General features: G+C 58.3%; 1 protein-coding gene across 1 annotated transcript in view; it reads right to left on the bottom strand.

Annotated features, from left to right (window-relative positions):
• The window catches only part of SND1 (staphylococcal nuclease and tudor domain containing 1), a 94,123-nt gene extending 78,534 nt beyond the window's left edge, over positions 1–15,589 (bottom strand). The window contains exons 1-10 of the mRNA XM_034430081.3: positions 15,192–15,589; positions 14,066–14,215; positions 12,911–13,031; positions 11,734–11,812; positions 10,251–10,411; positions 10,058–10,149; positions 8,702–8,860; positions 7,887–7,993; positions 7,124–7,214; positions 3,950–4,063 (exon numbers count right to left, since the gene is read on the bottom strand). Of these exons, the coding sequence (XP_034285972.2) occupies positions 3,950–4,063; positions 7,124–7,214; positions 7,887–7,993; positions 8,702–8,860; positions 10,058–10,149; positions 10,251–10,411; positions 11,734–11,812; positions 12,911–13,031; positions 14,066–14,215; positions 15,192–15,278 (1,161 nt within the window). The 5' untranslated portion in view covers positions 15,279–15,589. The remainder of the gene's footprint in view (positions 1–3,949; positions 4,064–7,123; positions 7,215–7,886; positions 7,994–8,701; positions 8,861–10,057; positions 10,150–10,250; positions 10,412–11,733; positions 11,813–12,910; positions 13,032–14,065; positions 14,216–15,191) is intronic.
• Positions 15,590–15,886: the final 297 nt, after the last annotated feature.

Here is a 15,886-nt window from a genome sequence, read left to right as displayed (position 1 = left end):
GAGGGGAATCTGGGGCTGCTCCCAGCTGGGTGCATCACCTCCTCCTCAAGGTGCATCCTGTGAGGTGCAAATGGGCCACCAGCAGTTTTGACAGAAACATGCCTCCAGATCCCAACTTCCCAAATCGAAAAAGGGAAAGCATAATCAAGAAAACAGACGGGGGGAGGGTCTTTCAGTTTCCAGTCTTTGCTTCCAGGCATCAAAATATAATCCATTTTTTAAACATGGGGCAGAGGCTGCCACGAGTTTCATCGTGCTGAGAAACCTCAGCAGAAGTTTCGGGCCCAAATATAATTCCTTCTCATAATAATAATAATAATAATAATAATAATAATAATAATAATAATAATAATAATAATAATAATAATAATAATAATAATAATAATTTTATTTCTATACCGCCCTTCTCCCGAAGGACTCAGGGCGGTGTACAGCCTATTTAAAAACACAGACAAAACAGCAATTAAAATTTAAAATAATTAAATAAATTGGCTCAGATTTAAAACCCCAAAAAATTTAAATACCCCAATTTAAAACTATTATGTTGATAGCCCGGCCTGGCGGAACAACAGGGTCTTCAGTGCGCAGCGAAACACCCGGAGGTCGGAGATCTTACGTATTTCCAGGGGCAGTTCGTTCCACAGGGCTGGGGCTCCCACAGAGAAGGCCCTCCCCCTGGGTGTCGCCAGCCGACATAACTTGGCCGATGGCACCCGGAGGAGGCCCTCTCTGTGGGAGCGAACTGGTCGGTGGGAGGCTATTGGTGGCAGAAGACGGTCTCGGAGGTACCCGGGTCCTATGCCATGGAGCGCTTTAAAGGTGGTAACCAACACCTTGAATCGCACCCGGAAGACCACTGGGAGCCAGTGCAGCTCGCGCAGGAGGGGTGTCACATGGGCACAACGAGTTGCGCCCATAACCACCCGCGCGGCCGCATTCTGGACCAAATCTTACCTCCCAAAAGGAGCAAAATTTTAGGGCAAGCAGACCCCACTGGAAGACGGCCCCCCTCCCAAGTCCACACACATCTGTCTACAACCATCTTCAATTTCCTCCTCCTCGCCAGGAAAGAAAAGCTATTACTGCAGGCCCCGCCTCCCCCACTCAAGGCCAAAGACAAGTGAGCTAGGAGGATCCCAGGCCAGAGAGAGGTTCTGCCTCCAGTTTCTTGGGGGAGGAGGGAGATTCCAGGTGTTGGTCCTCACCCTGCGTGCCCCAGAGCCAGCCTAAGCCCATCTGCCTGCCCCACCATGGGCATGCTGCTGGTTTCCCAAAAGGGCCACCTGACGGGCGCTTGGGCCTTTTCCGTGGCAGCCTCTGCCCCGTGGAAGACCTGGCTCTCCCCCCAGCACTGGGAGATGATTAGATAGTAACCCATCGGAACTGATTTGGCACCAGGTTTTGCCGTTTTTGTGCCATTTTAACTTTTGATTGGGAGACACCCAGAGTTGATTAGAAGAGAGGCGGCTAGATAAATATTTTAAAGAAATGAACCCTCCTCAGTCCTTCCTACCGACTATAATCCTACCATCATCCCCTGGGGGCATTCCACCCAGGCAGCCGGATGCCCACTAGAGATCGGGACAGTGACTTCATGCCGGGGGCCTCGTTTCTGCCTTTAAACATGCACCGAAGGGTGGGTAGGGGTTGGCTACCACGCTGGCTGCCTTGTAAGGGAGTAATTTATTCTGTGGCCAAGGAGATCTGCACAAGCCAGGTCCCTCTCTCCACACACTGCCATGACTTCCTACTCCTGCGTGAAATAGCACACTTGCCCCACTGCGGTCAAAAGCTTTGGACCGCATGAGTTAAGGGGCGCATCAGCCACCTGCCCAGGTCTGCTGAAGCCCACCTGACTCACAAGAGGGAAGTCCTCTCCCCAGTCTCCTCCGCTTCACCCTCAGCCCAGCCTCCCCCCTCCCCAGCTCCTGACTGCTCTCTGCCTTGAGGGACCGGGTGCCTCTCCCCATAAAGCCGGCCAGGCCTGCCAGCCTCCCCAGGCGAGAGCAGATCCCGGGGCCTCCTCAGCTGGGCCACCGCAGCCCTGGGGGAGTACCAGTCATCTGGGAGACTCCGCGAACCTTAAGGAGGGAGCCACACAGGGGGCTTAATTGCTCAACGGCATCGGAGGCTGCCAAGGCTGTGCCACTCACGGAGCCAAGAGGGGGAGATGCCACTGGACACCCTCAGGGCTCTCAGTGAAATGGGGCGGTTACTGGAGAAGTCTTGGCTCGAGTCCCTCCAACCTGCTAGGCTTTATCCCCGAAAGGAGATCACACGCACAGCTCCTGAAGCCGCCCATCAGGCCTTCCTTCCTTCGGCTCTCTGCTCCCTTCCCAGGTGTCAGCCATAGAGGCTCTTCCCCATGGCCCTGCCAAGAGGGGGCAAGCTGTCCAGAACTCCGCTTTCCAGCCCCTCCCCAGATGTGGCCGTGGGCGTCTACTGGAAGAGGCTCCCGATTTAGAAGCGCCCATAAATATCTTCCTAATCTGCGGGTGGCAGAACAGGGAAGAGACCGCAGCCGTGGCAGCTCAGCAGAGCGCAGGTAACAGAATGGCTTGAACGTAGCAGCCTCTATGGGTGGTCAAAGGTGGCATCTCGTCTGGGCTGCCGGCAGGGTGACCAGCGCAGCCCCCCCCCCACACACACACACACAATCTGAGCAGGAGCCAGCTGCATCTCCTCACACCTCGGGATGCTGAATAAGGCTGCCCCGAGCTGCCACTTCCCCAGCCTGGGGAGACATCTGTCCATCGGTTCTGCCATCTGGCTGCAGGACAGGCCGAGGGGAACGAGCCGCAGTCGGAGCAGCTGGCCAAGAAGCTACTCTGGGAGGCTGCTCCATCCCCACGGCCAGCAGACCATGCCGCTGGAGGGCAATATTCACCAACGCAGCATCCGCTCAAGGAGCCCTGCTTTGGGGGCAGAAGTCCCAGTGGGTCACCCGGCAAAGGCGATGAGGCACCTGGGCGTCAAGACCCAGTGAGGAGGGCAAAGGGACAGCCACGCCAACCTGGGGCAGAGGCGCATGCCAGCACCCAGGATCTCCAGCTAGAGACTCTGCTGCCAACTGGCTGCCCCCCACAGAGACCCGCTCGGGACGCAGCTGCACTCCCAGCACTGTCTGCACATACTCCAGATGGGAGAATCGCGGTGTGGGGATTTCTGGATCGGGGCTGCTGCTTCCATGGGTCGGAAGCCTCGTGAGGCAAGAGGGCCCCGGGGGTCCGTCCAGGAGATCCTTTTACTGGAAAGCATTCAAAGTGGCTTCTCACCGCTCCCCCTGCCCCGAGCCCTTCCGCCTGTCGGGAGGGGGGGGGGAAGGGAACACATCTACATCCAACCTTTCTATAACTGAACCAGTCGCAAGCCGGGTTTCCAAACTCCAACCAACGACTCCTGTCGCCCCTTTGCCACAGGATGCCAGGCTGGCCGTCCCGCCGCAGCCAGGCCCTTCCTGTCTCGGACTGAAGAGCAGCTCAAGAGCGCCAGCGCTAGAGGCAGCTCCTCCTTTGCCTGCTAAGAGCGCCCAGAGGGAAGAAAAGGAGCAGGCCTGGAAAGGCGCCCTTTCTTCGGAACCCAAAGCTGAAGCCCTCCCAAGGAACCAGACGCTCCTCCAAGGCCTGCCTGGCTCCAAACAGCCCCCCAACAGCAGCCCCTCCTCCTTGGATAGGTGAAGAGAAGCCTCAGCTTCCAGCCAAGAAAGCGAATGCCAGAGAGGGCAGCAGAAGAGAGGCCCAGAGGGAGACCCCAACGGAGACAGAGAGGGGGGCTCAGCCGTTCCTCTCTTAAAACCAGAATTTTACATTGAGCTGCAGCTGCCAGGCTGGTCTCTGTGTGGCAATACCGGTATTAGGATCTTTGACGGGACTGAAGCCCAAACCCAGGTCATCCTGAATCAGCCGGCACCGTGTCCCCCGTCCTCCCCTCCCCAAAAGCTGTGCCCTACCTGAGGGCCTTCCCCTTCCAGTCTGGGTGGCCGGATGCTGGAGAGGTGGATGGTTTTGTAGTCCCCAGAATTCAGTTTCATCACGATGGCATCTGCATTGAGCACCTGCACCACCTGCGAGAGGAAGGGAGCAGAGACTGAGCCGGGGCATCCTGAGCCACCAAAGCCCCACCACCACCAGCCCTTTCCCAGCACTGCCAAGAAGATCAGGGGATCAGGGGAGGGTCAGCCTCACCACGCTCAGAAAGCTGCGCCCCTTCCCTTGAGAGCCCACCACCAGGCAAAAGGAGCAGCCGTGCTCGGCAGTTCCAGCGCCAGCCACCCAGGCCTATCTCGGGGGCAGGCTGACCCCCGAGCAGCTGTGGCGTGGGGGGGGGGGGTGCTCAGCCAAAAATGGGCCACACTTACATATTCCCTGCCGAGTGCTCTGGCCATCCCCCCCGCTTCCCTGAACTGTCCCGTATTTTCTTCTAAACCGTCTATGGCTTCTTTTTCAGAAATTCCCCAACTTTCTCGCTGAGGCCTGAGGAATTGTGTGGATGAGATCCCACCTGGCACTTTTTGGAAGGACCTGGGGTGCCAGCACACTTAGTGAGCCTTTCCGAATCCCACGTGGTCACCTCCTCTTCTGCCCCCGTCCCCTGCAACCAGGGTGGGAGCCGGGAGAGCCCATCTCTCAGTTCCTCCTTCGGGATGGATCCCACAAAGGAATCCCTGGGCTCTTGCTACCTCGGCCCATTCGCACTCCAACGGATGGCAGGACCACCTCCGGCATCAGATGGAGGGCAGGCCTTGTGCCCCAGCTAAAGATTATCACTGTCTTCAGGCATCGGCAGAGATACAGGAGGACCTCAGGCTCCGTCTCCTCCCCTAAACCCGGGGCCATTGAGGGTAAACCAGGTGAAGGGAGAGCTCAGGAAGAAGCGGCCTCAGAACCAAACCTGCCATTGTTTGGTATAAATGCCCGTTGCTGGGCTTTTCGGTTGCAGCTGACCAGCAGAAGGCATCCCAGATGGACGCTCATGACCCACAACAAGCCTTCTTGAAGCCCATCACGGTCTTGCTACAGAAGCCAAAAAGATTTTACTAATTCGTTCATTCAATTCGTATACTGTTCACCTCATACATATGTGAGACTCTGGGTGACACTGCAGGACCTAGCTAAAAATACGCACTGATGATGGAATATACTTAACTCTCAGCTTCAATTGTTTTTGGCTGAAGGTCTGCTCTACTTCTAAAACTCCCCAGGGACCCTCTGACAACCATGGGGCTGGAGGAGGAGGAGCGGGGGGGGGTGGAGGTGGGTGGCTCCCTCCAGACATAATTGGCCCAACCGAGTAGCACAAGGCAACCAAGTGGTGGAAACCGCCCTGCTGACAGCTGCATTAAACTCACCCCCTTTTCCAGAGAGGTTATGGGGGGTGGGGGGAGGGGCAGAAGGAGGATCCAGCCTTATTTGAAAGCTGCGCTTGGAAAGTTGACCTTGAAAATTTTGTTAAGTAAGATACGTGGGTCGGACAAAATAAATGGAATTAAAATTAGGCAGTATCACTACAGATTACAAGCATTCACAGACGACTTGGTTGTTACTTTAACCCAACCATTACAATCGGTTGTAGGCTTAATGGATATAATTAATCAATATGGACAAGCATCTGGATTTAAAATAAATGCAGGTAAAACATAGATAATAACTAAAAATATGACTATAAATCAAAAAGATGAATTAGAAAGACTAACAGGATTTGAAATTGTAAAAAAAATTAAGCATTTAGGGGTCTATATTATGACATCAAATGCGAAATTATTTAAGCATAATTATGATCCGTTGTGGCAAAAAATACAGAGAGATGGAAAATTGGAAAAAATTACAATTATCTTTGTTAGGAAGAATAGCAGCAGTAAAAATGAATGTTTTGCCTAAGTTTTTATTTCTTTTTCAAATGATACCAATACTTAAAAAAGACGAGAATTTGAAGATATGGCAGAAGGGTATTAATCATTTTGTCTGGGCAGAGACCGAGAATAAAACAAAAAATAATGCAGGATATACGTGAAAGAGGAGGTCTCAAAATGCCCAATTTAAGATTATATTATGAGGCAGCTGTTCTGTCAGCAATTAGTGACTGGATGAATTCAACAGAAGAAAGAATACTGAATATTGAGGGATATGATTTGGTTTACGGTTGGCATGCTTATTTATTATATGATAAGAAAGTGGACAAGACTTTTAAAAGTCATATATTAAGAAATGCTTTATTGTGTGTCTGGAAAAAGTATCAGTATAAATTAAACAATAAGTTACCAATGTGGGCAATACCCGGACACGCGATAGAGAATATAAGTGTAGAACAAAAACAAGATGTGATTACTTATAAAGAGCTTCTTAATAAGGAAGGAGGTATGTTACAACTAAAATCAAAAAGGGCTCCCAATGGGGGCCAAGGTGACTATGCCACCTTCCTTCTGCCTCCCCCCCACCCACACCCCGGCCAGGAGTGCCCAAGCAGAAGCCCCAGAGTCTTTGAGGGGAAGACGGTGCTGAGCCCTGGAAGGGTCCCTGGACAGCAGAGCAGGGGAGCCAAGGGGCTTTCCAGGAAGTCCAGCCAGCCGGCCTCTTAGCACCAGCCACGCTGCCTCTTAGCCCTGACAGACACAGCAATGGCGCCACCTGGTGGCTATTTCCAAACTCCACAGCACCCGATTTTCCCGACAGGGCTGCACCCCTAGTGTATGGGGCATAAGCCAAGCTGCCCCACACGTCTATCGAACAGGGATCTGCAAGCCAGGGGCGGCTTCCCACAGATGCAGTTCTCGTCCCCGAGGCCATCGTCCTGGGCTGCCTGGCCCCGCTGCTTCCTCAGGCAGCCTTGAGTTCCTGGGCAGGGCACCCAAGTACTCAAAGCCGCCTGAGAAAGCAGGGGGGCCAGGCAGCCTCAGGGGCGAGAGCATTGCACAGGTGGGGGCCCGTCCTGCTTGCTGCCTTTGCCTGTTTTCAACTAAAGCAAGCTACGGACCGGATCGGCCCTGCTTCAGGAGTCTCAAAAGCCCTCCCCTTCAGCCCCCAGGGCCCCCTGGGCCCAATTCCAGGGAGCAGCCCAGTCCACCAGGCGAGAGCAGCAGGCAGCCCAGGCGATTGGTCACAGAGCTCTTCAGGAAGGCCTCACCTACCTTGGCCTGAAATTGCTTCTCCTTCTGGTCCAGGTTGGCTGTGGGCGCCACGTAGTCCCTCCAGATCCTCAGCTTGTGTTCTTTGGCGTACCTGGGCCGATAGGGACAGGGCAGGCGGCTTGACTGGGGAGCCGCTGCCCAGCCCCAGGGCTCATCCAGCTAACCCGGCTGCCCTGACTGGCAGAGGAAGAGCTGAGCATTTATGCAGGTGGGTTCTAACCACCTTTGGCACACGGCCGAACGGGGGCCATGGGAAGCGCACTGCACATCACCCGCAGCAGCGCATCACACACTCACACCTTCCCCCTCCCCAGGGTGTGCCGCCTAAAAAGCCCCCGAGCCAAAGTGCCCGTCGTCCTCCTGTTCCCCCGGAGGTGCTGTCTGAACCCCCAGCAGCGCCTGGAGTCCAAACTAGGTGCCACATGGTCACTCCCGAGTTCAAAAACCTCTGTTACAACTGGTTGAAAGTGTTGCAGCAGACTCAAAAGCATTTCTAACCCAAACAATTTTGCGTACATCCGCGAGAGACCCCAACACTTCTGCCAAAGCAGCAGAGCAACCACAGCAGGTTCTGTGCATTTAACAGCTTCCCCCTGAAAGAGCCGGGGATGCAGAAGGGAAGCCACATCAGGCAAGCAGCAGCTTAAGGCAGGGCCTGATCACAACCCACGTGCCTGGGCAGAAGCTTGCTCAGAGGCCGCCAAGGACGAGCTGAGCGCAGCCGCCCCTTCCGAAGAGCCCCAGGCAGGACAGCCTGTATTACCGTTCCGCAGCCCGCAGCTTCTCTGCCCCCCGGGTATAGACAGCCATGGACCAGTCAACGCAGCGTGCAAAGCCTTCCTTCAGCAGCAGCTCCGTGATGTTTCCATTCTGGGTGGGAGAAGACGGCCGTCAGCAACACACGGCAATCACTCCCTCTCTCCCATTCCCAAGGCAGCCCCAGCTGCCAGACTGAGACTGCCTCCCCCAGCCCCCTGCAGGCAGAAAGCCCTTCTCTGGCTGCCCCCACAGAATAGGGCCGGTCCAGTCCAAGGGAGGGAAAAGAGGCAACGAGGTGGGAACCAGGGGAGGACCTGCCCCAGCTGCTTCCGGGCCCAGACGCAGCCTCGAGCTCAGTGGGCTCCTGGGTGGGAGTCCATGGCAGAGGGGCTGCCCATTGGAGCAACCACCCCTCCCGTTTTTATCCCAAGGACCCAAGAGAACTCTGGATGCCAACTGTCAAGCGGTGCCATTTGAGGACGCCGTGCCTTCTCTGCCATGGCATCTGCCCGTTCGAGGATCAAAGCGCCCCGACCCTCCAGCCTTGGGAGCAGCGCTACAGGCCCTGGATTTTTTTACCACGCTCTGCATCTGGCTGGCTGGCTTTTAACCTGTATGCTACCCATTAAGAGTCATTATAATGGGTAGCACCTTCATAATATGACCAACAAATAAACAAAGTCACTCTTCTGCTCAGGATCCCCTCCTCACTCCGGTCCCTTTCCCCAGCATGAAATCTTTGAATCTCCTGGTGGCCCAAGGACGCTAGAGATCAGAGACACCACCACCCAGTCACCAGCACCCCCTGCCCCCACTTGCCGGGTGCAGGATAGTGCCCAGGATGTTCTGGTTATGGCAACTCTCAAGGACAATCTGCACGTCTCTCTGCAGCAGCCGCGACTCTGTGAAAAACTTGGCTTCTGCTGCAAAGGGCTCAGGGGTCTCCGTGCCGTCTGCTTCCCGCTTGAACGTGGGGCACTGGAAGGAGAGAGCCAGTCAGGGCAGGGCCCCATGGCAGGGAAGGGAACCCACAACGGCCTATGCCACAAGGTTGATGCCAAGCATGTGTTACACTCACACACACACTCAAGGCTACACTCCATCCCCCTCTCCACCGGGACAGAGGGGGCTATCTGGAAGAGAATGCCGCACTAGCCTCCATTACGGTGGTGGGAAATTCCAGCCTTTGGCCTCCTAACTGCACGGAGGCTGCATTGTGGCCGGAAGAAGGGAGCTCCGCTTAACAGGGGTCCAGCGATGTCCAACCTCACCCAGTCCTCCTAACTCCACGCCCAGAAGGAAGGAAGCAGCAGCCTGTAGCAAGCTCAACCAGGTCTTGGGGGGCTAGTGGGCAGTTCAGTACACAGGTGAGCTGCATGTGGGGCAGCAGCCCTTGATACCATTGGCCAAGGTGCCCTTTTGGGTCAGCTCTGGGGATCGGGGCTGGGTGGGGCACTCCTGCAGCGGTTTGGCTCCGTTCTCCAAGGCTGGTACCAACTGGTGTGGGCAAGGAATGAGGTGCAGCCCTTAGCTGCCCTTTTGTGGCCTTCCACAGGGCCCGTGGCTCTCTCGGCTCCTTTTCCACATCCACATAAAGCCCTGACGGATCCAGTTCAAGGTGTTGGGTTATCTCACTGAAACCCCTTCATGGCCAGGCTGAGGAACCATCTGGCCCTGACCCAACCCGTTCCAGCAGAAAGGGCCTGCTGCAGGGCCCCTCAGCCAAGGAATCCCACCTTTTCTGCTATGGGCACACACATTTAATACATGCATAAACAAACATGCATACATGCAGCCAAGCTGGAACAGGCACTAGGATAAACCGGGGGCTCAGATGGTCTCCTTACATGACATAAAACCTGGCAAGCCAGAATGGACAGGAGAAGTCCTGTCTCTCAGGGCTCCAGAGCCAATAATGGGGACCCCCCCCCTCCAGGATGAGAAACGGTTCGGAGAGAGAGGCTCAGAAGAGGTCACAGGAAGCTCTTCTCTGGGCTGGGATTTGTTCCAGCAGATTTGGTGGTGGCCAGTAACGGGGATGCCTTTAAAGGAGGACTAGCTCTCTACTCTCCTGGCCGGGGGGGTGGGGGGGGGGTGGCGCCTCCTGTCAGACCACCAGAGGCTGGACTCGAGGGGGCCGCGTCTCTTCTTCCAATGACCCCTGGGAGTGGCTACCTTGATGCCGGACAACATGACAGTGACCAGGTAGTATTCTGGCAGGAGCAAGGCCCGGACGACACTCCCATCCCGGACGTGTTCGATGATGGCTGCAGAGAAAGACTACTCAGCACCTGGTCCAGCTCCTCCCTGCCCCCAAGAGTAACACCCCCCCAAGCCAGCCCCCCCCCACCTGCAAAAGAGGGCTCACCGTTCACTGGCTTCTGGTGCATGGAGTCCACAAAGTGCCGGGGGTTCTCAATGGTGTACTTGAGGTCTCGGAGCGTGTGTGAGCCTGTCCCTTCACTCCACATCCCCTTCTTGGCAGTCTTGGCCTGCTCCTCCAGCTCAGCCAGTCTGCTCTGCTCAGGACTAGGAGGAAGAGGAAAGTCCTCCGTGAAAGGGGGGCAGAAGACCCCACCAAGTCTGGCCTGGGCAGCCCCCCTCCCCGCCCTCCTCTCCGCAGACTAGCGACGTTCCCAAGGAGCCTCCCTGGGTGCGCTGCCTGAAGGCCCTCCCTTCCTATGCAGCAGTTATGATGAAGTCCCCAGTGCCCCGATTCCCCCTAACTCTTCTCCTGCTCCTGTCCCACGGCCTTTGGGGCCTGGAGTCCCAGGAGAAGGGAGGTGCTGTGAACTACACCTTGGGTTTCAGCTTGTCCTCCACACAAAAAGACACACATTTTGCACCCTGGAAGCAACAGGGGTCATCATGACTGAATGGACATGCAGATTTCGTGCCTAGACCAGAGATGGACAGGACTCTGGAGCCAGTCTGGATGATCCTGGGAACTCCTGACTGGATTTGCACCCGGGATGCTCAGAGGCTCACCAGCTGCCTCCTTGGGGTGGAGACCTTCCCCACCGGAAGCCCCATTTCCTTCCAGCAACTGGGAAGACCCACCCTGGATTGTGGCTCTCCTCCTTGAAAGCAGCGGCTGCTGCCACTTCTCAAGTGCCCCCACTTCCACACTACCTACAGCCTGCTAGCCCACCAGGGACCCCAAGACTCTCTCAACTGGGGGGCGGGGGGGGGGGCAGAAGCAGCCAGCCAGCCATTGCGCCACAGACCCCTGTCCATGTGAAGAGGGTTGTCGTTCCCTTGGAGAACCATAGCTGTTCCTACTCCAGCCTGTCTCCATTTGTATGTTGGCCTCGTACCCACCTCAGAGTGGCCTTCAGGGGGCTGCAGCAGGTCACTATGGCCCCCCGTTGTAATGGGGGGGGGAGATGGGATGTGAACCACACATCTGCCATGGGCCCCCCTCCTTCTCTGACCATTCCGGGGCAGCAGCTGCTGCGATCCATCCAGAACATGGGGGCAAATCACCTATAGACAGTCCTGCCTTCTCAGGGGGTGTTCCCCCTCGAGGGCCCGCGCTGCCTGGTGACCTTCCAGGCTTTGGGTTCCTCTGACCCTTTTGTGGATCAGCAGCCCAATGGAGGGCAGGTAGTGCTGACAGTCCAGCTGCCCAGAGCCCTGATTCACCCAGCACCCCTCAGCTGGCTCTGGCACTCCTGGCACCCAGCCTGACAGGAGGCCCCTTCTCCTAGGGGACCCTGTGTGGGGCAGCCGCCCTAGAGGTGTCCTTCTGGAACTGCAGGGACAGCCACATAGGGCCGGATTCTTCCTTTACTGGGTGGCAAAGTAGCAAGACCCTGCCCCCCAACACCAGAGGCTCTGGTCAGACTTACTTATTGGCTCGGATCCCTTCCCGGCGACAGGCCAGCCCCTCGGCCACCAGGGATTCAGCAATGTTCTCCCCAGCTGTGTCTGCAATCAAGAGAGTGGTGTTAAGGAAACAGAGGGGACCCAGGAGTCAAGCCACACCGGAGGCTCCCATCAGCGCCACCAAAGCTAGCCCAGCACCCATCAACAGCCATCACAGAGGGCACCTGGCCTGAGGGAAACCGGTGCCCGAGTCACCTCAGGCTGCATTTGCCGATGGGAGGGGGGGGGAGCTGCTTTTGCTGAGCCCTCCGGAGGAGCTGAAGCCACAGGCCCTCCTTGCTGCCCTCTCAGCCACTAGAGCCTGGCAGATGGAGCCCCCTCCCCTTCAGCCTCCCCAGCACATCTCAGGCTGACTGCTGTGGAGCTTGGCTTGGCTGCCCCCAGACGCTCAACGCCCGGTGCTTGAAGGATCAACTATCAATTGACTGATCTAGGGCTCTGGGAGATGCAAAAGAGTTAACCAGACCAGAAATAAAACAAGGGCCACCCTAGAGGTTGTCTCCAATGCCCTTATACGGTCTGCGGGGATACCCAAACCAAATAGGCAGGACTGGCTGGGACAAGACAGTGCCCGGTGGGCTCCACAAGAAACAACCCACGCTCCCAACACAGCAACCGCAGGACGGCTCCACCACTAGTGAGGCCAGTGCATCCTCCTGGCTCATTGGAGCCTCCAGGCCACCTCCCACAGAGCAGGCCAACCACACCCCGATCCGGTTGAGGCACGGCTGGCTGAGGACCCCCAGCTCCCACCTCTTCTTAGCAGGAGCGACGAGAGCGGAAGTAGCAGGCCGAATAATCCCTGGGGAGAGCACGTTCCTGCCCAGTACAAATACTGAGGTCTGGGCCACTGGTTGCCGTGGGGTTTACCGACAGGGAGCAAGCGGCTTTCCCCTGTGCAGGCTGCAACAGCCTCGAGCCTGGCTGAGCCCAAGGGAGGAACGCCATCAGACCGGGACGGCCCTCAACCCCCGACTGGAGGATGACCTCACCCAATGCTTTCCTAATCCTGCTGCTCTAGGATTAGTGGCTAGACCTGTCCAGTCCCCAGGAGCCCCGGCAAAAAGGCAACCCCACCCCAAACCCTGGCAAGCAATCCAAGCCACAGAAGGGCTAGCCCAAGTAGAGAAGGCCTCTCACCTTTGCCCAGGTACACCATGCCGTACTCCCGCCGGGGAGAAGTCTTGTACTCCACGGAGAAGCAAACATCTTTGCCAATCAGCTTCTTCCTCAGAAACTCACGAGCCGGAAACGCCCAAGGCTGGCAAAGCAAGAAGTTAGCCAGAGTGGCCCAGGCAAAGCTGACTCTCCCTCCTGGTCCTCACCACACCCCAGTGAGCAATCTCCCACTCCCACTCCCAGGCCCAGATCCCCCTCCTCCTGCCTCACTGCCCATGGCAATGGCCTCCTCAGAAAGCCTCCCTCAGTCCCAACACCAGAGCAGGCGAGCCTGAGTGAGGGTGGCAAGGTTCACCCTCTCAGAGACCTGCCCCCTTCACAGGTTCTGGGTCTCTCACCCAGTGCAATATGGGAGGGGGCTCTACACCCAACCCAGGCTTCTGTTTGTTAGGGACTGCCCGGCTGTTGGTGGGCCAGGGGGGCCCTAGGGGCAGCAAATGGTCCAAGCTCCTATCCTCTGGGGGGGCACATCCCCAGCACCCACGGGATTGTTCTGGGCACTTGCTGGCCCACTGCATAAATCTCCAGATTCACCATCCAGGGCTTCTGCTCGGTCCATGAAACAGAGACCATGCTCATTTCCTGACAAGACTGATTTTCTACACTTCTCAGGATCAGCGTGCCTACATCATACTTATTACAAAAACCCATAAGCGGCTCCACCCCCTGCCCAATCCTAACCTCACCCCAGTTCCATGTGTTTTTGATAGGAAAACTCACCCAGCAGCTTAGAATAAAAGGCGATGAACAGATGGCTTCTCTGGCACCTGAGCAAAAGCCACCCCTTCCCCAAGGAGCCCAGGGCACAGAAGCCTGCCCGAGTGGCCAGGGGGGACTGCCTGGAGTTTCCCACCAAGGCTCAGCCAGAAACAGCTTTGACGGCAGGAGCGTCAGGGGCAGCAGCAGCCACAGCAACCCCTGAACGACACCCAGCCAGGTAAGGACCTGGAACTGCAGGGCTCAGAAAGTGGGGAAGAAACATCCTTTGGCTCCCAGGACAGGACAGCTGGCCATGACTGATGGTGACCCACACTGGAAGCTACCAAGGACTACCTGGGGGGGGGGAACACAGCAGCTTAGGTGCTGGCATCTGAAGCTTAGGGGTCGGGACCCTACCTCATCAGGGGTATCCTTGCCATCGGGCTGCCCTGCAGCTGCTCGGCGTGCCAGAGTCCCGGCACGGATGTTGCTGAGATTGATCTGTCTCTCAGGAGGCGGGCCTCCCCGGGGCTGGCCCCGGACAATGATGGCACAGCCCGAAAGGACCTGGCGAGGAAAGAAGACAGGCAGGCATTAGGAGGGGCAGGTAAGACCCACCCCACAGCCAACAGGCCCCACTTACACAGGAAGCACCCAGAGAAATCTTTCCCACAAGCCACTGCAAAACAGCAGGGGAGGGGGGAATGCTCCCCATCCCACCCAGCCCTCTAGGAAAGCTGCCTTTCAGAAAGGAGCAGGCTTTCCCGGGCGTCTGCAAAACGTTGCTCCGGGTCAGATCCAGATCCTTCAGACGGAGCCATTTGGCACCACCTCCTTTCTGCCCTGGGTTCAAGGCCACCAGCACCCTACCCCCAATACCTTGCAATAGCACCCATCGGCTACCAGCCGTGCTACCTGCCGCTCTGCCAATCCTGGCGCCAGCCCCCCCCTCCCCCCCCGGGCAGAGCCAAAGGGCACTAAAGGGCACCCTGCAGGCTTTTCGTGCCAGCCCAGCCCTGCCCACTGAGCAGCCCATGTGGCTGAAACCTGCCCCGGAGGCCCCAGCAGGACGTTCAGCGCTGAGGCAAAGACGCTCCGTGGGGAAACATTCCCGGGGCGGGGAGGCGGCTGTGCGAGTTCTCCGTCCCCGTCCTCCGCTCTCCCCCGCCCGCGACCCCTGCCTGCCGCGCAGCCTTTGCCAGGGGGAAGCCCGGAGCAGGCAGGACACCGGCACGCCTGGAGCACACCGACAAGTCCCGCCTGCCCGGCGCAGCCCACCGGGGGGAAGAGGAGAAGCGGCCGCCAGAGCCCCAAGAGCCCCCTCCCGCCCGGACTCCTGGCTGGCTGGCTGGCTGGCGGGCGGGCGGGCGGGCGGCGGCGGCTGATTCAATCCGGGGTCGGGCAGCTCCCCCCCCCCCGGCAGCCGCGGCCACGTCCTCCCGGCGGCACCGAGAGCGAAGCGCCCGGCGAGACCCGCGCAGGGACCGAGCCTCCGGCTGCTTCCCCCGCCGGCGCTCTGCACGCGCTCAGGAGCCGCCTTTACCATCTTGACGATGCCGCGCTGGAGGGCGGGCGCCTGGGCGGAGCCGGCTGCAGAGGCGGCGGCGGCGGGTCCGGCGGAGGAAGCCATGACGCCGGGGGTCGCGCTGGAGGTCTCCGCGGGAGGAAGCGGGAGCCGAGGCGGCGGCGGCGGCGGCGTCCGAGGAGCGGAGGGAGGAAGGGGGCGGAGCAGCAGCTGGGTATTTAGCTGGGCCCGCCCCCCGGCGCACGCGCAGCACACCCAGCGGGCCCGCCCCCTCTCGCGGGAAAGCCAATCGGCCGGCGCGATCCGGCGCCCTACCCCACGGGCGCCCGGCCAACCAATCGGCACGCCGGGAGACGGCCAGCGAGGGAACGGAGCGTGTTCAAACCGAAGCGTCGCGGCAGCGGAGGCAGGACTTCCGGGTCACTCTGCCAGAAGGACACGTAGGCAGAGAGCAGCACGCGCGGCGGGCCACGTGGGAGGTGCGCGTGCGCCAAAGCCGGCCGGAGGAGGGAGGGGAAGTCCTGGCGGTGCACGTGGCCAGCCCGGGGGGTCGGGGGGTGGGGTTTCTCTCGCTTCCCTTTCGGCCGCCGAGGCGGAGGCTCCTCTCGGGGCGCGGCGAGGAGGGCGTGCGTGTCGACCCCCGTCCCGGCTGCCCCTTCCCGGGCCTCGTTGGCGGCTCTGCGGGGCGGGCAGGCAAACGGGCGCCCCTCCGT

Source organism: Pantherophis guttatus, chromosome 7, assembly GCF_059756535.1.
Source record: "Pantherophis guttatus breed Tessera chromosome 7, ASM5975653v1, whole genome shotgun sequence".
Lineage (NCBI taxonomy): Eukaryota > Metazoa > Chordata > Lepidosauria > Squamata > Colubridae > Pantherophis > Pantherophis guttatus.
This window is presented reverse-complemented; position numbering and strand designations above follow the sequence as displayed.